Source organism: Vombatus ursinus, unplaced genomic scaffold, assembly GCF_900497805.2.
Source record: "Vombatus ursinus unplaced genomic scaffold, bare-nosed wombat genome assembly UNPS02014802.1, whole genome shotgun sequence".
Taxonomy (NCBI): Eukaryota; Metazoa; Chordata; class Mammalia; order Diprotodontia; family Vombatidae; genus Vombatus; species Vombatus ursinus.
In genome coordinates, this window is record NW_020954580.1 from 24,310,593 (window position 1) to 24,332,604 (window position 22,012).

The window sequence follows — 22,012 nt, forward strand, 5'->3', positions numbered from 1 at the left end:
TTGAAAAGGCTTTATAGTATACTGAGGCTTGTAGCCATCAACACCATGTTATCTACAAATAGGACCATTTGAAGGAGCTCACCATTTATAATTCCCTTTTCTATTTGGATTCTCTTCTCTGGCTTCTTCTCTACATTTCCCTTGGGCTCAAACACAAGTCCACCTACCTGCATATCTTTAAGCAAAGGCTAGCCAAATTAATGAGATTATAGATCCTTGGGAGTATTCAAATGTGAGGGACACACACACACACACAGTGTAACTATTTTCATTTACAATTTTATTTGGAGAGATACTTTTTGTAGAAAGAAAAGTCAAACAGCCAAATCTTCCCCTTAACTGGGTTTGCTGGTATGCCATTCTACCTTCCCTTTAAACAAAAGTCAGGAAGTAATATTCAATTATTATATCTTTAAACTTCATGGGTCATTGAGTTCCCAGAACTATCTAAAGATCCTGTATATCCCAGAATTTTTAGCAAGACTTAGCCTAATTTCAATTCAACTCAACAAGCTTTTATTTGAATGATTTCAAGAATTTCAAGAAAGTTGGAGAGTTAACCAGTGGGTGATTGACAATAGAGGATTTCAAGAACTGACTTTTTCTGATTTGCAGAGACAGCTTGAAGAAAGATAGTTTTGTTATTAGCCTCGTTAAAATGATGCTAGTCTCTATCTGACCATTTGTTGGGCTCTGTAACTATGCATTATTTTCAGCCAACACTGTCATGGGGGTCAGGAACAGAAAGGTCAGAGCTTAAAATAAATATTTAGCTTTCTCAAAATGTTAAACATAGCTGTCAGCTACATTTCTATCCATTATCCTGATCCACTAGGGTCTCCAAGTTTTTTTTTCATAGGATTAAAAGAAAACCATATACTTACTATCAGAGTGTTTGTTAAATTATCATGATAAATTTGTTTGTGCAAAGTTTTAGCAGATATTTCTAAGAGACACAAAGCCCATTCTACATTAGTTGGTTCAAGCAGGAGGACCTTTATGAATTGGTCCTGAGGTGAAACTACTATTAAAGTTTCTTGCTTATTTCTACCAAACTTTCAAAAAGTGCCATACTATTAAAAAAATGGTTAAGACCTTGTTGTCAGAGGTATATCATAAAAGGTATTTTCCAAAATTGTTTCCTATTCTTTACTTGTCAAATGCTGTCATAAGACTCCATCACTCCCGAGCTCTCAGTTCCCAATAAACAAAAAATTATTTCCAATGGGCCAACATGCTGTTTACTTTCCAGAAAAATTGCACTTTCCGATCTGACATTTGATCAAAGGGTATCCCGCTGCTGTCATCAGGAAGAAATGTTTAAACACAGAGATGGGAGTTTAAACATTTTCTCATTATCACAGAATAAGAAGGGAAAAAAACCCCACAAATAAATAAATAAATAAAATAAATAAGTAAAAATGGCATTCCGACTTTCTCACCCCCTGCTGGGAGAGTAATGAAGCTGTGTCACATGACCAGAAAGAAAGCGCTTTTATCTCTGGCCCCAATATCATCATTCAAGTGACACCTGTCACATGACCCAAGTCAGGTCTTTCATCTACTTCCTCCAGCTACCTTTTTTGGTTGTAAATTTTACAAAGGTGTGCTGCCCATCGCTGGTCTTGTGTCTAGTTTTTATTCGAGCTTTCTGATTTTCCTGGAATCTAGCAAGTGGACAGATGCATGACTTCTTGCTTAAAACTAAGAAATCACAAACCTGGGTTTGTTTATTTGTTTAAAGACCAAAAAAGGCATACGATAACCAATGCAATTATTACATCTCATACAAGTATATAAAGATGGAATTGGATAGGGAAAGAATGGCATCTGATTTTTTAAAAAATCATTTGCATTTGTTACCTTTAGTTCTGTTTGTTAAAGTGTGATGTTTGTGAAGTGAGAGTCAAAGGGTTTCGCTCTCGTTCTGGGTCATAGAATCTGCACTCCTAACCTAGCTAAGCTTTTCACCAAACCAGTGCTTGGTGTTTGCTACGGTCACAAGAGGAAATGAGTGAGAGCCGAAAGGATTGTTCCTTAATAGCAGCACTCTATATCTCTCTCTCCTTCTGTCTCAACCTTGAAAAGCAGAATAAAATTTCCTAAAGGGCAGGGATTATATTTTTTTTTGTCCTTGAATCTCCAACCTCCACTACAGTGCTTTGCATATAGCAGGGATGTAACCCAAGTGTTTCCTCTCTTGAAGCCAGGAACCAGAAGAAGAAATTCTCCTCTCCTTAGCCCTGACAACTCTGCCCCTTAGGCTGGCCAATGGAGCATCATTTCCAGAGCTTAGTACAGTGCCTGGCACATAGTAGGTGCTTAATCAATGTTTAATGATTGACTGATTCTCTCCACAATGAGGAGAATCTTATGCAAATATCTAGGCTCAAGCCTTGGGTTATACGGAATTAAAAATGAATCATTCCCTAACCCATCCAGTTGTATACTCTTTATACCTTCCCCTCCTCTTCCTTTTCATCTAGGATCCTGCTTCTGCCGGTTCCTTCCCTTGTGACTACAAGCATGTACAAATCTCTCCTATCCTAAAAAAAGCTTCTCTTGACTCTGCTACATCCTTTGCGATTTCTCCTTTTGCTGACAAAATTCTCAAGGATTTTCTATACCTCTACTTCAACCTCTCAATCTGGCTTCTGTTTCTACCACTCTAGTGCTCTCTCAAAAGTCACCAGGGACTTCCAAATCCAGTGTGGTTTTATTTTTTTTCCTAGTGTGACTTTTCCTCAACTTCTTTGCAACATTTGATACAACTTACTGTCCCTTCCATTTGGAAACTTTCCTAGACTGGATGTTCTGACTCTCGAACCCCTCCTCTCTATTCATCTTCCTACTACCTAAATGTGGGTGCTCTTGAAGTTCTATCCTTAGACTGTTTCTCTTCCATTTTTGCATTCTTCTTCAGTGATCTCATCTGCTCCTGTGGCTTCAACTATCATCTCTGTTGGGATGACTCCCAAGTTTATTTCTCTAGGCTACCTCTTTGCTGTCTTCTTTCTCCCTCTGGCATTGAATCATTCACTAAGACCTGTTGACTTTTCCTTCCTCTTGGGATTCAAGGATCATTCAGGCTCTTTATACAGTGTTGATCTATGGCCTAGATTTTCTCAGGAGAGACGATGGTAGTCTCTTATCACTCCAATTAGCAGGCTTGCAACAACTGAATCCATCAGCAGAACACATTAAATCTATACCAGCAAGAAAGGGTGCACATCAGTGGGGACCTCAAGTTAACCCACAACCTGATATGATACAAAGAACTGAGATATAGGCAAGAAATATGAATGCAGATAGAAAGAAAGATGGAAAAAGTGAAACTCTCTGAGGTAGTTAATTGTCAAAGTTGACAAGAGCAGTAAAAAAAAAAAAAAATAACATGCTGCATTCATGTCCCTTCAAGTGTGATCCTAAATTCTTTGGGACCATTTATTCCTAACCAAAAGAATTACTTATAGAACAGGTGCTATCCAGGAGTGGGCTATATGGCAGTCAATAGTGAAATTCATAGGAATAGTTGTTATTAGGAAGAGGGCCCTTCTTTTATGACTCTAAAGGAGTCATTAGATTCATATATTAAACAATATTGGCAGATGTTAGAAGACAGGGTTGCAAGCTCTTACAAAGCCAGAGGATTCATTTTCTGAGGTTCCCTAAAGGGTCCTAAGATATCAAACAACCCAAAGACACATATTCACTGTTAACAGTTGTTAGGTCCCCAACTTAAAGTACCAGAAAATCTAAAGGTACTTTTTCCCCCTGTATACCACTGTTTTAATCTTGATGTCACTTTTTCAAAATGAAGGAGAATGATGGGGAATGAAGATATGAATGACTTTTATGAATCCCTTATGTACTTTTATTGAGTTTTTTGCAAAACCTAATTAATTGATAAAGAGGAAATGGAGGAGTATAATCGAATTTTGTCTCTCATCAAAATTCAGATAGAATATATTTAGTTTCAATAAATTAGCTAAATTATCAATTCCCATTTTTTAAAAAAAAATTCATTTTAATGGAATGAAGTTTATCCCAACTCATTTTAGAATGAGATTTCACCATAATTCAAAGCTCTAGTCTTTTCTCTGAGTCTATTGAAATGTCAAACTTTCCACGGATTCCTAGAATCCTAGACCAACCTCCCAATCTGGTCAGGGATCACTTCTATGCCATTCCTGACCAATGGTCCTCCAGGCTCTGCTTGAATGAAGAGCTCACAAAGCAATCCATTCTATTTTTAGACAAGTCTTTTTTAGAAGCAGTATAAGAGGAAACATGGCATAACCTGGAAGACAAGTGTAGGTCTTGCCTGTGATACATATGTTGGCTGTGTTAGCGTAGAAGAGTCACTTAAACTCTCAGTGCTCCAGGAAACTCTACTAGTCACATATGAGTTGCTAACCTGCATCAGTGGAGGGAGTTTCCCAACTGGAAATCACAAATCCACCTCTTCCCTTCTCTCCCCGTAGAACAATCTTCCTTCTTTAAATTGAGCTAAAATTTTCCTCTTTGACTTATTTACCATTTAGTCTTAGTTCTTCCCCCCTGGAGCTACACAGAATATATCTAATCCTTTTCCATATGACTTTCAAAGATTTGAAGACAGCTACCACATTCCCTTCTTTTATTCAGGCTAAACATTCCCAGTTCCTTCAGAAAGTTTTCATGTGACATGGTTTCCCAACTTTTCAACATTCTATTTGCTTTCTGGATTGTCAATGTCCTTTTAAAAATGTCACCCCACTCCCCCCCCAAAACACACAATGAACATGATACATCAGATAGTGTCCAATCATTACAGTAAAGTAGAACTATTACTTTTCTCAGTCTGAACAATATATACTTCTATTCATGCAGCCTCAGCGCATTAGCACTTTGAGTGGTCTCATTATTGTGTTGACCCATGTCGGACTTGCAGTCAACAAAAACTCTAGATCTATTTTGCATGAAATACTGTCAAGCCAAGCTTCCTCCATTTTGTACTTGTATAGTTGTTATTATTGCTGTTTTGAATTTAACTACAGGAGTTTACATTTACTCTATTAAATTTAATCCTGCCAGTTTTTGCTCATTGTTTCAGACTTCTGGGATCTTAGTGAATTTCAATTCGGTCATTTATCATATTAGCAATCTTTTCCAATTTCATGTCAACTAAAAATGTAATAAGGGTGTTTTCCATGTGTTTTTCTAATATATTGATAAAAATGTTGAACATGATAGGGCCAAGGACAGAGTCTTCAGTATGCCACTAGATACCTCTTTCCAAAATGACATCAACCTATTAACACTGCATGTACAATCATTTAACCAGGGTACCCAATCAATTTAACTATGCATTTACCATTTAACAAGTCCAGTCAGGAAACATTTATTAAGCACCTACTCTGTGCCAAGATTTAATCATTTCTTCTTGGAATGATTAAATAAGATAGAATGAATACCATGGAAGGCTTTGTCAAATGGCTTCCTAAAATATAGATCTGCTATATATTTAGGATGTCCCCCTTGTTCTGATATTCTGTCTAGTTCAGCCCCTTTCTTTTATTGAAAGACTGAATTCATCTTCAAAGTATCAATACATTCTTTTCCTTCCACCACCTCTTACTTCCTTTGGACAATTGCTAAAGTTTTTATTCTTTTTAAACTAGTTTTATTTTGTTTTTCTAAGGACGTTGAATTCTCTGGCTTCCTGGATATTACATTTCCTACGAGTAAAGAATACGGTCTCTAAAGTCAAAGAATCTCGGTTCAAATCTCACTTCAGATACTTTTTAATCTGTGTGACCTTAAGCAAATCACTTAAGTTCCCTGAGCCTCAATTGAAAGGAGTTGAACTAGAAGGCATTTGTATGTCTTCAAGGTCTGGATCTATGAACCCTTCATTCAGACAAATATATATATATATATATATATAGAGAGAGAGAGAGAGAGAGAGAGAGAGAGATAGAGAGAGAGAGAGAGAGAGAGAGAGATACTAGCAGTAACTGAATTGAAGTTTCCCTAAGTTCTTCCAAAAGACAGCGTTCAAAATGGCATTGAAATGTTAACTGAGGTAGAGTTCTCATTTAAAAATTTTTTTATGTGGTTTAGTAACTAATAGTATAAATTAGCCTTTGCTGTTCCTTAGAAATGCATTTCTCTACCACTTCTAGGTCTGTATCCCAAAGAGATCAAAGAAAAGTAAAAGGACCTATACGTGCAAAAATATTTATAACAGCTCTTTTTGTGCATGCGCATCAATTGGGGAATGACTGAACAAGTTGTGGAATATGATTGTGATGGAGCACTATTGTGCTATAAGAAATGACAAAGGAGTGGTTTCAGAAAAACATGGTAAGAGCTTTAAGAACTGATGCAAAGTGAAGTGAGAAGAACTGGGAGATCATCGTGCACAGTAACAGTGATGTTGTCATGATGATCAACTGTGAAAGACTTGGCTACTCGGATCAATACAATGATATAAGGACTCCTGATGAAAAATGCTATCCACCTCCAGAGAGAGAACTGATGAACTTTGAGTGCAAACTGAAGTACAGTTTTCTTACTTTATTTTTCTTGCTTTTTTAAAAAAAAATATGACTAATACGGAAATGTTTTGTATGATTTCACGTGTATAATTGATATCATATTGCTGGCCTTCTCAGTGGCTGGGGGAGGGGGTAGGAGGGAGTTAGAGAATTTGGAATTCAAAATTTAAAAAGAAAAGAACATTAAAAATAAATAAATAGTATTTTATTTTTTAAAAATGTATTTCTCGTGATTTATGTGGTGGTTTTTTACCAGCAAAATTAGAGCCTGAATTCTCCATACTTTTGCCATAATCAGTTATTTAGGATTCAGAACAAGAAAGTGGTTTGAAATTCAATTCAAACCAGAAGGTCCACAATGCAAGTCCCAAATGGAATTGGGGCAGGGAGGGTGGGAAGGTGGCAGATGAAGGCGGGAGGGATGTAACCAGTATTCCAATAATCCTGTTAGTGATGGTAGAAGCACCCTCTAGGAACTTATAACAAACAGTCTTAAGCAATTCCTTTTGTTGACAACTTTATCCAAGAAATCATCTTCCCTGGAGACTTCACTAAACTTTAGACTAATCCTCTCCTTGCCACAGGAGCTTTTGTCAAGGGAGATTGTAGGCAGGCTCCAGGAGTGACAGCGCCAGCTCAGTCCTTACATTCTTTCAATTGTCAGTCTCCCATCTGTCCTGTTGGGAAATCGATCTTCTGGTCCAGGGATCTCTCTATTAAATGATAAAATGGAGGGGTTTATTCAGAAGGCCCAGTTCCCATACTATCCTAATCTGTGCTGATCACTGAACCAATCAGAAGCTGAAAAATCCCTTGGAACTATTAAGTGGTAAGCCAGCAGCAATAATCCCCTTGATTTCTCTATGTATTTACACCTAAAAATCTGAGTACTTTCTGCACCGCTGGTTTGCTTGGGAGAGGGGATATTTAAAATGTGCCGTATCTGAAATCTAGGGACAAGGGTGAAGGCAACCCCCTGAACAAGGCTAAAATCTGAGGCATATGAAAATGAGAATGGAAAGAATATAAAACTCAGGTTAAATAATAAATGAATGATCAATGGAAAGTGATCATTTAGAATAGAGACAGGAAGAAAAGCAACAGGGCTAAGGATACATTTAGCAGAGCCAAGAAGACAGAGAATGAGTCATCATGGAGCCGCCCCCTTTTCCATGGTCTTCAGATTGTCGTCATACACTTGGCTGCAGGTAGACTATAAGAGCATAATGAAAGAGCATGGGGAGAGGGAACCACTGGAGACACAGATTATTCTCATGAGTTTATAGCATTGCTGGTTAGCAGGCAACTACAAAAATAGGGCTGAAAAGGCTCATTTGATTACCCCAAATCCACTTCTGGGTATAAGAATAAGAAGAAGAAATTGAAATGCTCTTCCTGTCCACCCACCTGGATCAAATTCCCTCTTCACCTCTGCTTATAAAATCCCTAGTCTTCTTTCAGAACTCAGCTCAGGTGTCACCTTGTATAAGAGGCCTTACCTGTCCCTCCCAGCTTCTGCTGCCCTCCCTCCAAACCACCTTGTTGTTATTTTGTACATACCTACATGTATGGGAGTTGCCTCCCATGTAAGGTGTTGCCTCCCTTCTTAAAGTTAGAATGTAAGCCCACTGAGGACAGGGATTGTTTTACTTCTATTTTTGTGTCACAGTGCTTGGTATGTGTTGTTGTTCAGTCATTTCAGTCATGTCTTGGGTTTTCTTGGCAAAGATACTGGAGTGGTTTGCCATTTCTTTCTCCAGCTCATTTTACAGATGAGGAAACTGATGGAAACAGGGTTAAGTGACTTATCCAGAGTTACACAGCTACAAATGTCTGAGACCAGATTTAAACTCAGGTCTTCCTGACTATAGGCCCAGCACTCTATCCACTGTGCTGTCCATACGTAACAGGCACTTAATAAATCCCTGTTGATTAATGGATTGGACACAACAGGCTGCAACTCTCAAAACAGGTTAAAACTTGTTCTTGGATCCTGTACTCAACAAGATTTTAGCACACATTTGACTTTAAAAAAAGGAACACTGACATTTTGAGAGTCCTTCCTCTTAGAATAACCATTTTTGGTAAACTCAAAGGACCAGAGTTCAAATTCTGTGCAACCTTAAGCAAGTAACTTAACTTTCCTGGGCCTTCCTTTTCTTCTCTGAAAAATGGAAATGGATTAGATGGTCTCTGAGGGGCTAATTCTATTATCCAATAACCAAGTTGTTCTCTAGGTGCCAATGAGAATATCAAGGGCTTCATTCAGCTTATGGGGTTCAACTGTCTTCACCATTTTCTTTTCCACTTCTATTTTTAAGCATTATTACTTAAAGACCTTAAAGATTATGCATATTTATTGTCCCTTCTCCAAGTTCATAATTCTTGGGTGTTAAAAAAGTCATTTGCAGTGTAGTGGAAAGAATATCATGTTACACTGGGGTGCTAGTTCCAGGCAACTGCTAATAAGCTGCAGCCTTGGACAAGATACTTCTCTCTGGACCTCAGTTTCCACATCTGTGAATTAAGCTAATAGCTCCCCCTCACTATATCCCTAGAGGTGTTATGACAATCAGATGAAACAACACTTTAAGCCTATACAAAGGTCTTTATCATTCATGATAATTGTCTATCTCCAGGGTATTTTATAACTAGAAGTCTCATCTCTGGGTATTGACAAGTATACGATTTTCCACTCAAGCAATTTTCTGAAGGACAGTTTTTACAAGGTTACTGGGATGCAGTTGAAACACAAGACCATCTCAGCTACAGGCAGTAGGAAATGGCACCATTCTAGGAAGGCAGCATCCTCAGAGACACTTAATCAAGATAGGCTTGGACTGGCCATAACAATGGCAAAAACGATAAAAATGTTATTTCTATTCTGACTGAATCTTAATAGGCAGTAATAACATGGATCTAACCTAACCACTTATCCTGCCCCTGTTGTCCTCTGCGGTTTTAACAAGAGAGATCCCAGCCTATGGATAACAATCTTTTGTTTAGTGTGTCAATGAAAGGTGGTCACGGCAGCTATTGAAGCAACAAGGAAACTTCTCCTACAACCCAAACAGTTCAATAATCTCATGTTCTCCCTAAGACTTCCCAACGTCAGCCTAGGAAACAAATTATAAGGCATGGCAGAGGAAAGCCCCAGCATTAGAAATGTTTAATAAGAGACATAGGTACAGAAAAGCCTGGGAAAGTCAGAGCTCCAGAGATAAAGGGAGGTAAACCCACAGGCTATTTAGGAATTCAATATCTTTCCCACAGCATTCTTTTTATGGGAAATAATTCTTTATTCAGATCATTCAAGAATTAGTTTTCGTTGCAAGGACTCAGAAGTCATGTTTGATTAACTTGGTAACTGCCAAATATGGGTGTCCTAAGAAGAAAGGCTCTTAAAATGTTAGTTTAAAAAAAAAATTGGTGCACTATATGCTGAAATTGGAAAAGTCTAGGATAGAAGAACCAGTTTTTACCCATTTTGTGAGTTGCAGTTGGTTGTGTTCAAGCAATTAGTCAATCAATAGAAATTTGTTAAGTTCGTGATTACTTCAAACTAAACACTGTGGTAGCAGTAGGGGCCCCATGGCAGAAGTGAAGCATCTCGTGTGCTGGGAGCCATTCTAACGAACACACATACACGTGGTTTGGAGCAGCAGGCACAGGAAAGGCCTCTCTTCCAGGGTAGCAGTTGAATTGAGTCCTGAAAGGAGACTGCTGGGCCATCTCCAGTCGTCCTGATCTATATCTGGCCCACTGGACCCAGATGGCTCTGGAGGAGAAAGTGTGGCTGGTGACTTTGCAGAGTTCTCCCTCACTGTAATCCTATTCACTTGCAAGTCATGGCATCATCTTCTTGATGTCATAGTCCTCTTCGAGAAGGAAGGACAAACCACACATGAAAGGAGACTAGGGATTTGATAAGCAGAAGTAAAGAGGGAGCGCACTCTAGGCATGGATGAAAGCCAGGACAAAGTTACCTCCTATTGCTATGCTTAAACCTAGAAGTTGGTTTGGGTAATTTTAAAAAGTCTTTTTCAGCCCTATCTTTGTGGCCTCTTAGTCAGCAATGCTATGAGCTCAAGGGGATAGTCTGTGTCCCTGGTGGTCTCCTCCTCCCCATGCTTCTTTACTCTTATAATCCACCTGCAGCCCAAATAGATGATGACAGTCTCAAGGCCATGGAAAAGGTGGCTTCTCCACGATAACTCATTATTTCTCTTCCCAGCTCTGCTAAATGCATCCTTAGTCTCACTGCTTTTGTTATTGTCTCTATTTGTGTTTGTTCATTTATTATTTATCCTGAGCGTTACATTCCTTTGGTGGAAGATAGACAATTCAGTTAGGTCCAATTCAATAAGCATTTATTAAGAGCTTACTGTGTGCTAGGTGCTCAGGACAGAAATACAAAACTGAAAACAGTCCCTGCCCTCGTGAGGCTTACATTCTATTGAAGGAACAACATGTATTCAGACTACTAAGCACAAAAAATACACAAAGTCAATATAAAGCAATTTGGTGGGGAAGAGGCTTAGTAATGGGGGCTCAAGTTAGGGGCCTCATGTAGAAGGTGATACCTAAACTGTACCTTCAAGGAAGCTAGGATTTGTATGTTTTCAAGGAAGATCCCAGGCTATGGTGACTTTTGGGGATGTAGAATAATCCAGTAGACCCCATTAAAATATCCCTTCTACTAGGCCTCCTAAGCCTTCAAGAAATATGCTCCACCCCCAAAGGGCAATGAGCACTTGAGGGTAAGCCTCCCAACCCTAGCATTTTTGTCATCATCATCATCATCATCATCACTTCTGAAAGACCAGGTGGTTCTGGGGGTAGCATGGAGGAATTCCTTCAAGCAGCCAAGTTCCTAAAGAGGCCCTCAGTATCTTCAGATAACTTTTCTTCCTCCAAATAACCTTGTTGACACTAGGGGTGTCTCTTTGGAACAACTGTAACCCCAGTGAGAGGCATCCTCCTCAGCTTTGCTGGAAGCGCCTGTGCCAGAAAGAGTCCATGAAAGGGTTACTTCAGGCTGATCTCTGGGAAAGATGTCCACTGGTGCTCTGAGCCAGCCCCTTCAGGCACCCGGTGAAGAGCAAGAGAAGTGGATAAGTACCTCCCTTCCCCTAGGGGCTGAAGTATCACTTGTCAAAGGGACAGACCACCCAAGGCAGGAATAAAGGAAAGTCAATTGTATTACTTTGGTGGAAACACCTGGATCAACAATCTCAGAGTACCAGGGTAAATAATTGCTTTTTGAGCCCTCTGCCATCTTCTTTGGGAATGGAGCAGACAGGTCGTACATATCTCCAGGTAGAAGAGAGGAAAGTGGTACTTGAAGACAAAAGACCTCCAGTCAAGCCACTTCCCATGTGACAGTAAGGAAGTCACTTAGAGATCGTTGGTTATTTTACAGATGGGGAAACTGAGGCACAACTCTCAAATCCTATGGTTCTTAAGATGCTTTTCATCTTCTCTGAACCTCCACTTCCTTAACTGTCAAATAAGTCATAAGTGGTGAAAGGCTAGAAAAGGAAGAGGGAAGCTTTGGGCACAAAATAACGCACAGATATTTGCATTCTAATTTTGTTTATAATAAGCAGTGTTGTCCAGAGGTCTGTTACCTGGGAGTATTAGTGATTCTTCTTTAACGCTCTTTTCACCAACACTTGCTAAATCGAGCTGTGTGATGACTTCTCTGGTAGGAGGCCAGGAGGTTGCAGATTTCTGGTTTTAGTCTCACTCCTGGAACTGTAAACAAGGACTCCACTGTGGAAGAGGTGAAAGAGGGGAAGGGGAGGAAAGAGAAAAAAAAACCCAAAAGGATGAATTCTTGAAGGTTTGTTCAGTGTGTTTTTTATACGTTACAGTATTGTATCACCTGAAGATACGTCAAGTGATAAGCTGAACTTATCAATAAATTATACCAAATACTGGAATATCTCTCTTGTTTTCAATCAATGAATATCTATTGAGTGCCTACTATGGGCCCGGCATTATCACTCATAGTATATGCCAGATGGTACTTATTATATAACACATATAATTACTATATGATACATATAAACATTCAAAAAGTTGAGTGTATTTATTATGGCATAATAGAAATATAACATAATATAAATATAATAAAAGTAGTTCATTACAATATTTATCAGATTATATGTTGAATGTACTAAAGGATTTCAACTGTTTAAAGGAATCGCCTAAGATGCATCCTTTGGTAAAGCAAAACGTTCTTTTGTAATGTAAATCCTGTCTTTCCCTCTCCAGTTATCTGCTTAGTGAGTTCAGATTTTTTGTATGTTGGATTTTTCTAAAGCTAGGTGTGCCAGGCCCTATGCAAGAATCCTAGTTTCCGAGAGTTTACATTTTAAAGGGCTCATAACTTGACTTCTTAGGCTGAGAGCAAAAGGCGGAAACCTCATATCAACAAAAAGCATCCCAGATAGCTTATTGCTACTTGCTTACCAAGGTCAGGAGCAACCTAAAACCTTGACTGGAGAATTTCTCCACCAGTATGTATTTTTGCAGGGTTAGAACTTCCACAAATCTGGGCCATTTCTTTCTTTCTTTTTTTTTTTTCTTTGAGGCAATTGGGGTTAAGTGACTTGCCCAGGGTCACACAGCTAGTAAGTGACAAGTGTTTGGTCTGAGGTCAGTGCTCTATCCACTGCGCCACCTAGCTGCCCCAAATCTGGGCCATTCTACTAAACTTTAACCACTCTTTCTAAGGAGGAGAAGCAAGAAATACTTTAATAACATTACTTATTGAAACTTACTCTAAGTCAAGTAAAAAAAAAAAAAAGACAGAGGGAAATTCAAGTGCCAAATTAGCTTCCACTCTACCTAGAATCCTGCCCTGGGTAGCTGGTGCCTCCTCCCCTCTGGTATGGAATTTCATCTCTGCAAAGCTGAGACATCGAGTTGCCTAGCTAAAATAAACACTATGTCAACTTCACAGATAGCTCTCTCTCTAATCAACTGGAGTCCAAATTCCCTTACAAACTTCTTCCTGGAAGAAAGCGTCTCTTTTGCCTTTTGGGCTAGTGGGAGGGGCATTTTTCTCCTCTTCTAGGCTTCCCTGCCCCTAAAAAGCTCACTTATGGTTGCAAAGAAAAAAAAGGGAGAGCAAGAGAGACAGCAAACCATTATCTGGCAGAACAGCAGTGGGAAAGCAGCTAGTTAATCAAAAGGATTCCAATTCGTCTGTGAGCTGCAGCACTATGCTTCCCACCCAGTAGAGAAATTTAAAAAAAAAAAAAAAAAACCCCTTTGGAGCCAAGGCATAAACCTGCTCTCCTTCAGCAATCTCACAAATGCAAAACCTTCCACTCCAGTGACTCCTCATTAACTTACTGAATCTGACAGTATAATTATCGCAGCTGCTTCACGCTTAGAATAAATAAATACGAAAGTGGGTGTTTAAAAAAAAATCGAGAGGGGAAATTCAGTCATCTAGACAGTCAATAGAAAGAGTTTATTTTAAATTTTTATATTCTTATGTATTTGGATCATTTGGGGGAGAGATAATGAGATAGTTGTCTTTCAGCCTAATTAAGTTCCTAAGCTCATGGCTGCTTGCTGTCACCTCCTTTCAAACTTCACTCTAACTTTTGTTCCTTAGAAATCTGAGATCGCTGTGTCTCCATTTACTCCTCCTCCCTGCTGATAACCAGGTGAAGGCTCATTGGACTGGAGTTCGGAAAGTGACTTAATGGGATTGAGGATCTAAATAACCTTTCACAGGAAACAAGATAATCAAATCTCTCACTTGCCTTGAACAGCCTTGAGGAGCAAGCACGGGTTAGCAAAAACTCAGAAGCAAATGGGAAATTAAACAGTATTCAAAAAAAGTCTTGTAATTTCCCCTGTCATGTGGCGCCTGTATCGCTCACAGGCATCAACAAACATCAGCCAGAGTTGCTTAACCCATTTAATTTTCCAGAATGCACACGGCCTGATGATTATTCTGTAATTTTAGCTTGTGTGTATATATATGTGGAGTTTGCATCTTCAAAGCCCAGAGGATCACACAGTGCTTTAAATTGGAGTTGCTATCTAACATGGAGTGCACTTACAACTCTGACTGGGGGCACATCACCCACCCTTCCGATTAAAGCAGATGATCTTTCCTCTTCTAATTAATTAGTGACTATTTACCTTCCCCTCTCATTCCCTCTCCCCCTTCCTCAGAGGATCAAATTTATATAGAAACTTTCTTTCAGTGAGCTCAAAGGTTTTAAAAATAAATATCCTCCCATCACCCTTCTAGGGAGGGAGGGAAAATTTTAAACAATGTCATTGTACAGATGTGGAAACTGAGGCCCACTGAGCTCAAGGTTGCACACTAAGAGGAAGTAAAGAATTCTGTTATCTCTTGAAAAAAAAAATAGAGGCAACACAGTCCTAACTGGACAGAGAGGGTTAAGAAACCAAAGTGTTTCTTATACAAAAGGTAAGAATTGAAGTTTCAAAGACGCATGTGCTCAGAATACTTTTATATCTCTACTAGGAAATCTTATGTTGTTATATAATGAACCCAGTAGTACATACATACATACTCTGCTACCTGCTTCACCCATGCAAATGTTCGTATGTGCTCAGAACCACGGTGGAATTTTCCCAAGCTGTGGGTGATGGATGATACACTTAGATGTATTTGTGGATGCACTGGTAGCACTTTACACACGTTGCCTCAATTTCACCTCACAGCACCCTGAGAGGGAGGTGCTATTATTATTCCCATTTTACCAAGGAGGAAACTGAAGCAAACAAAGGTTAAATGACTTACCTGGCACTGCATAGCTGGGAAGTGTCTAAGGCTGGATTTGAACTCAGGTCTTCCTGAATCCAGGTCCAGAATTCTTACCTACTTCACCACCTAGTGTGCTATTTCCTCATCCACATTCCCCTGGTGCATATGAAATGTGTACATACAGTTCCTCTCAGATGCGTGAGAAGGATGAGGGAAGGCAGAAAGCAGTGCTCAATTAGAGGAACTTGTAGTCAATGAAAAAACCATGACCATCTATGCATGAAGAAAACATAAAGAGGATTCTGGACTTTGTGGAAAGGCAATGAATGAGACCTAAGGGGAGGCAGTGGGAACGCCGGCTGTGGTGTCTCTACCCTAAGGCTCTTTCTCTCACAGCTTCAAGGGCCCTGGTTGTCTCCATATTACAGAATCAGGTTACCAAGAGAAACAGGGCTCAACGATTCTCTTTTCTAGGGAGTTTAGATTGAGCTCTGCCTAGGAACCCAAAGATGGACTCCAGGACCTTCAGGGCTTCCTTTCAGCCCTGAAAAACCTCCCCAATACACAGGCCTGATAGTACTCATGAGATATGGCCTACCAGGCACGTCCGGGCAGCATAACACACCATAACGTGTCCCCAGCCCATTCCAAGCAATTGAAGATTCTTGGTTATTGATTTTCCATGTTAAAGGGAAGGAACACGGCAGTGAAAATTAAGTTAAGAAGGTGTATTAGGGACAGATTGTAGCCTTTTAAGGCATATATGAGTTCTAATTACACACACACACACACACACACACACACACATCACAGGTCATAGATTTACGGCTAGAAGACGACATCTAGAGGTCTAGGGAAATTAAGTGATTCGCCCAAAGTAACTCATGTCAAAGACAGGATTTGAATTCATATCCAGAGCCAACATTCTTTTCATTAGACTACATAGCCCCCAAGGATGTTTCTATGTATATATATCTATATCTATATATATTCATATATGTGTGTATATGTAATATATATACATATATATACATATCACACATATGTGCATATATGACAGCTAGGTGGCACATAGAGGACCAGGCCTAGAGTTAGGAAGATTCATCTTCCTGAGTTCAAATCTGGCCTTAGACACTTACTAAGCTGTGTGACCCTGGGCAAGTCACTTAACCCTGTTTGCCTCAGTTTCCTCATGTATTCAGTGAATTAGAGAAGGAAATGGCAAACTACTCCACTATCTCTGCCAAGAAAACTCCAAATGGGGTCACAGAGTAAGACACAACTGAAATGACTTAACAAAATGTGTGTATACACATACACATATATTCTTTTTACTGTACCACACTGCCTCCAAGTATGTTTCAGGGTATGAGTGTGTGTGTGTGTGTGTATACACATTTAATATATGTTTATATATATGATACTTGTGAGCTATATCCACAGTGGAAATATTATATCATCTATTACATAACAGTGTATACTACAGACGCACAAGTGTTTATGTATACAATAAGCTTTAAAGGCTAGCTACTGACTGACCCAGCCTGACGTTTCTTTCCCTGAAACCAACTATAAAGCCAAAAGGTTTTAAGACATAAATCTTGAGAGTTTAGCTGCAGGGCTGGAAGGGGTCTTGGCATCAGTCCAACTCCCCTCATTCTACAGATGAAGAAACTGAGGCCCAGGGAAGTTAAGTGACTTCCCAAGGTCTAGAAAGTATTACTTGAACACAGTTCCTCCAATTGCAGAGGCAATGCTCTTTCTATTGTATCATATTTTAAAAACAAGGGGATGAAAAGAATACCTCCCAAGAGACTCTCCCTTAACCCAACAACAGTGAAGTATAGTTCTTGAAGCAAGTAATAAAAGATGCCTGAAAATCAGGCTCTCCAATGTATAAAAGCACAAAGATGGAGCCATACTCTGCTTTGTTTATGGATGCTTCATGCTTTGTACTGCAGATAATGTGGGACTAAGAAACATGCCTCTGGAAGACAAAACAAGCCCTGGAAATTGAGGGAGAAGTGGGGGGGGGGGTCTGGAGGAGCGGGTCTGGAGTCATGTTGCAGGACTCAGCATGTAAACTTAAGATCAAACAAAAACAAATAAATGTGCATGCATTATTTTAATTTCTATGTGGAAAGCAGGCACATTTTTTCACTGAGGTAGAGAAGTTGGAGGCAAGAAGGGATTTCTCATCCCCACTCCCCTCAACAAAGGCTGAGCATAGTTCCCACTTATTTCTGCGCAGTCTATTAACAGCCCCCTGTCAGTACAGTACAGAAGAGTAAGGACTAGCTCGTGGAGGATTTTAAGGTAGAAAGTTAGAAAATGCTATTCCCAAGGAGTTTTTAATGGATGTCTCTTTCCCTTAAAAGTTTGCATGGTGTTCTAGTCCAGAGACATCTTAGCTGTGTCAAAAATAGTTGTTTGACTTAAGATTTCACTTTTGAAATTTGTTTTGATATATGCAAGTGCAGAGCAGTGTCTCACAGGGCCCAGTTTTGGATTTAGTATTAGTTAATGTTTTTTATTAGTGACTTTGATGGAATACAGAACACACATATTATGTTTGTGGGGGACACAGACATGTAATACCAAATCTTGCCTCTCCTTATTCTTTGCCCCAACATTCTAAATGGAAGGTCACTTCTTTGGGAGGAGGAAAGTGCGAGAAAGAGTTCATTTCAGAGACTTTGATATGGGGAAACTGAAGTAGGCAGTACATATCTGTATGGTGAAATAATACCGCTCATATAAAGCACTTTACATACACTTTTTTCTTTGATACTCCCAATAACTCCGTGAGTTAGAAACTATTATTATCCCCACTGCAGATGACAATGAGTCTAAGGCTCGGAGGAACTAGGAGACTTGTCCAAGGTCATATAGATAGTAAGTAGCTGAGGCAGTATTTGAACAAGTATTTCATTCCAAGTCCAGTGCTCTGTTGCTGGGACATACCATGCCTTGAAACCATCGCTGGGTTCAAGGATGTTTCCTCAGTATCCCCTTGTGAGTTTTCTCCTTTCCCCTGTCTCTGGCACTGAGTTCTCAATCTCCTTGGGACTCCTGACCATGGGATGACACCAAGTTGGCAGAATGTAAAGTTAGAATTAGAATGTAAAATGTCCCTATCAAGGAATGGGTAGCAATAAACTTTAAGAGACATATGTGTTCAAAAGTACAGATAAGGAGAAATAAAGCAAGTTTTTAAGCACAAGGTGAACAATGTTAAACGTGGCATAAGTGCCTAGCATGTAACAATAGCTTAATAAATACTTTAAGTATGGCACAAAGAGGATATGAAGGGTTATGGTGGCACATGAATCTGCAATGAACTGCTGCTATCAAAAAAATGGAAAATGATGCTAGAATATATTAAAAAGAGTATGACATGCAAGAGCTGGGAAGTTATTCTTTTAGGCACAGGTTAAAAGAGCTATTAAAAGAAGGGAAAGACTAGATTTTTTTTTCCTTCCTTGAGGATGGAGTAAGAGGAAATATAAAATATTCTAAAAGTCTTGCTGCACTTTTAAGCCACTAGAGTTTTAAACTGCACTCAGACTTTTGGGACACATTGAATTATATAGAGTAATTTCCCATATGGGAAATCCAGGTTTGGCACAATGAAGAACTTTATACTCCTGATATAGTAGGTGGACTACATGGCATCTGGAGGACCCATCTGTCCAGTTATTTGGCAACAATATAGCTCTTACTCAGGAATGTCCATCCTCATCAGACCCCATCAAACAAGTCTAAACTCTTCAGCATTTTTCTCTTAAGACATCTGAAAGATCTGTAGATTTGGTCAAAGAGAAAGGGGTTCTAGAGAGAAGGGTATGAAAATCATGCCTAGGATTAGAGACACAGGACAGGACCACACAGAAAAGAAAAAGGGCCTTTGATGTCTTTTCGGAAGACTAAGGAGCACTGTTTCAGAATCAGGTCTAGAAACCAAATAGTATTTACTGCACTTTTTTTTTTTTCAAATGCTCCTGTGAACCAGGATCTGTGGTCCAAAGTGGCTATGTTTCAAAATTAGTCTTAGGGATCCAACAGTAACATTTGAACTGTTCCCTGCAAGAATGAGCCGATTTCCTTTCTTTAAGGAGTAGCTCAGTTATTCTCCCCTTTCCCTTCCCTCCCCCTCCCCCCACAAATCCCCTGTCCCCCAAATCGTTAAAGAATGTCTCTATCCCAAAGCACAAGTTCATGCTGAGGGCAAAGGGAATTAAATGAAGAGCCTGAACCTGAAGCTAAGATTAGAGAGTTGTGGGGAACCTAATTTTAGGTCGTTGCTACAACAGCTGCCATCCTGAGCTGCTGCCTCAGCCTGGAAGACTATGAGCGTGGCCATAAGCTGGTGTCTGTGTAGGAAGAGAAGTCCACCCAGGCCATTTGGAAGACTAATTAGAGAGCCTTAACTTGTATGCTTTTTTGGAGAGACTACAGATAATTTCTCCTTCAACAAATGTTTCTCCAGGTGTTCTAGAGTTCAGGAGAGGAAAACGTCGGAGCAAACCAAAAGTTACAACCCGCTTGCCCACTCTCCTGTTCATGTTTACCTTCCTAAATGCATTCTTGATAAAGGAACTGATCCGGGAATTCTTGGCTCTTCTGATTTTTTTTTTCCCATGGAAAGTGACCTCTAAAAAATGTCCTCTGGCTATTCAAAAAGAGAGCAGTTCAGAACATGGCTGCTTAATGAAAATAGAAAAATAGAGAGATTCTTTAATTTGGTGAATCCTCCCCCCCCCTTTTCACTGGGATTTAGACTAGTTTTTTTTTCTTTTGATACATTCCAATTCACAGCCTTAATGTTTTAACCTTCTCCTTCAGAGGACAGAAACTACTAGCCAGCATTCTCCAGAACAAAGTGGGGACAGAATACATTTAAAAGTGACAACTGTGTCATCATAGCAACCAGAATAATAAAATGATATAATTAAGCCCCCCAATGATGTAATCCCAAAATGCCAGTAGAGGACAGCTACCTTGCATAGTTATGGCTGGGGAGAGTTCAGAATTACCTGTGAATACTTCTGCGGTCTTTGGACCTCACTGACAGTTGACTCATGTGAGTGTCCATTCTTATGACATCCTATATTTGCCTCTTGAGTATCAAACCAAGAAAGATTTTGATTTTGTTCTCCTGTGTGTCAATTTCTATGGAATTCACTGACCACAGAAAAGCCTCTTAATATAGGTGAAACATCATGGGTATTGGAAAAAAATAGGATGATGGTGCCAGGCAAAAGGAATTTGTCCCTTGGCAGGAGTGTGTCCTTGGTTGGAAATCCTGTTCTGGAGATGGGCACACTGGGCCAAGGTGTTGTCCTAGCTCTCCTCTTTTCAGTCTCAATTCTTCTGGATTTGCTTTTCCTTTCTACCCATCTTAGCTGTCTCAGGCTCAGTGCTTATTTTTTTCCAATTGTCTGTCTCTGTCTATCTGTCTGTCTGCCAGCCTGCCTGTCTCCCTTCCTTCCTCTGTCCCTTCCTCTCTCTGTGTCTCTCTTTCTCCTTCTCTCTCTCTCTCTCTCTCTCTCTCTCTCAGCACTGGCCCTTTCATCTCCTCCCTTGGGGATTTGAGATGTCACTGCAGGAAGTGCTTGTCGGCCTCTCAGGCAGCAGCAGAGCCCCGTGGCTTTGACAAACCTCATTTAATTGGGAGGAAGCCAGGAGGGTTTGAAAGAACTGAAACATCCACGAAACTCCTTTTATCAGGCATAATTTAAACTCTGCATGGAAAAACCCCTATATGTATAAAGAAAAGTCAACTTCCCTCCTGCTGTGAGCGCTCCTCTCCTCCCTCCCAGCACAGGCAGGCTCCTTCGAGATTCCATCTTTTCATTTTTCTAAAAGTGTCAAAGTAGATTTGTGCTCTGTGGCTGGGTGAACAGAAAGGGAAATGCAGATCTCTCTCTCTCTCTCTCTTTCTCTCTCTCATCTCTCTCTCCGGGTCTCTCTCTGGGTCTCTCTCTCCTATTCTGTCTCTCCTCTCTTTCATCTCTCTCTGTCTCTGCTTGTCTCTCTATCTCTGTGTCTATCTGTTCTCCATTCCCTCTGTCTGTCTGATCTCTGTCTCGCTGGGTCTTTTTCTCTCTCTTCCCCTCTGTCTGTCTCTTCTCTTTTTCTTTCATCTGTCTCTGTCTCTGTCTCTCTCTGCATGTTTATCTCTCCCCCCTTTTCATCTGTCTCTCCATCTGTCTGTTGCTCCATTTTTCTCTCTGTCTCTGTCTGTCTGTCTTTCTCTCTCCCCCTTGTCTATATTTCTGTTTTTCTCCGTCTCTCTCTATCTCTGTCTCTCCCCCTTTTCCTTAGTCTGTTTGTTTGTTACTATCTGTTTCTTTTTGTCTCTGTTTCTCTTTATCTCCCTCTGTCTGTCTCCATTTCTGTCTCTCTGTCTCTTTCTCTCTGTCTGTATGTCTGTCTCTCCCCCTTGCACTCTATTTCTGTCTCTCTCTGTCTCTGTCTTTCCCTCTCTCTGTCTGTCTCTCCGTCTACCTGTCTGTTCCTCTTTGTCTCTTCTTTCTCTCTTTCTCTGACTCTGTCTCTCTCTGGTGAATGAACGTGTGCCCATACACACTAGGGCACAAATGCACACACTTGCATACAGGTGGGCATGAGCTCGCATGCACACAGCCCCTCTGTGAGGGTAGCAATTTGGAAGACATAGAAACAGCTTGGCAGTTTCTCTGCT

General features: G+C 40.0%; 1 protein-coding gene across 1 annotated transcript in view; it reads right to left on the bottom strand.

Annotated features, from left to right (window-relative positions):
- Positions 1-6,825: 6,825 nt before the first annotated feature.
- The window catches only part of CDK15 (cyclin dependent kinase 15), a 93,576-nt gene continuing 78,389 nt past the window's right edge, over positions 6,826-22,012 (bottom strand). Inside the window, exons 12-13 of the mRNA XM_027873516.1 lie at positions 12,173-12,317; positions 6,826-7,255 (exon numbers count right to left, since the gene is read on the bottom strand). Coding sequence (XP_027729317.1) covers positions 12,208-12,317 — 110 coding nt within the window. The 3' untranslated portion in view covers positions 6,826-7,255; positions 12,173-12,207. The remainder of the gene's footprint in view (positions 7,256-12,172; positions 12,318-22,012) is intronic.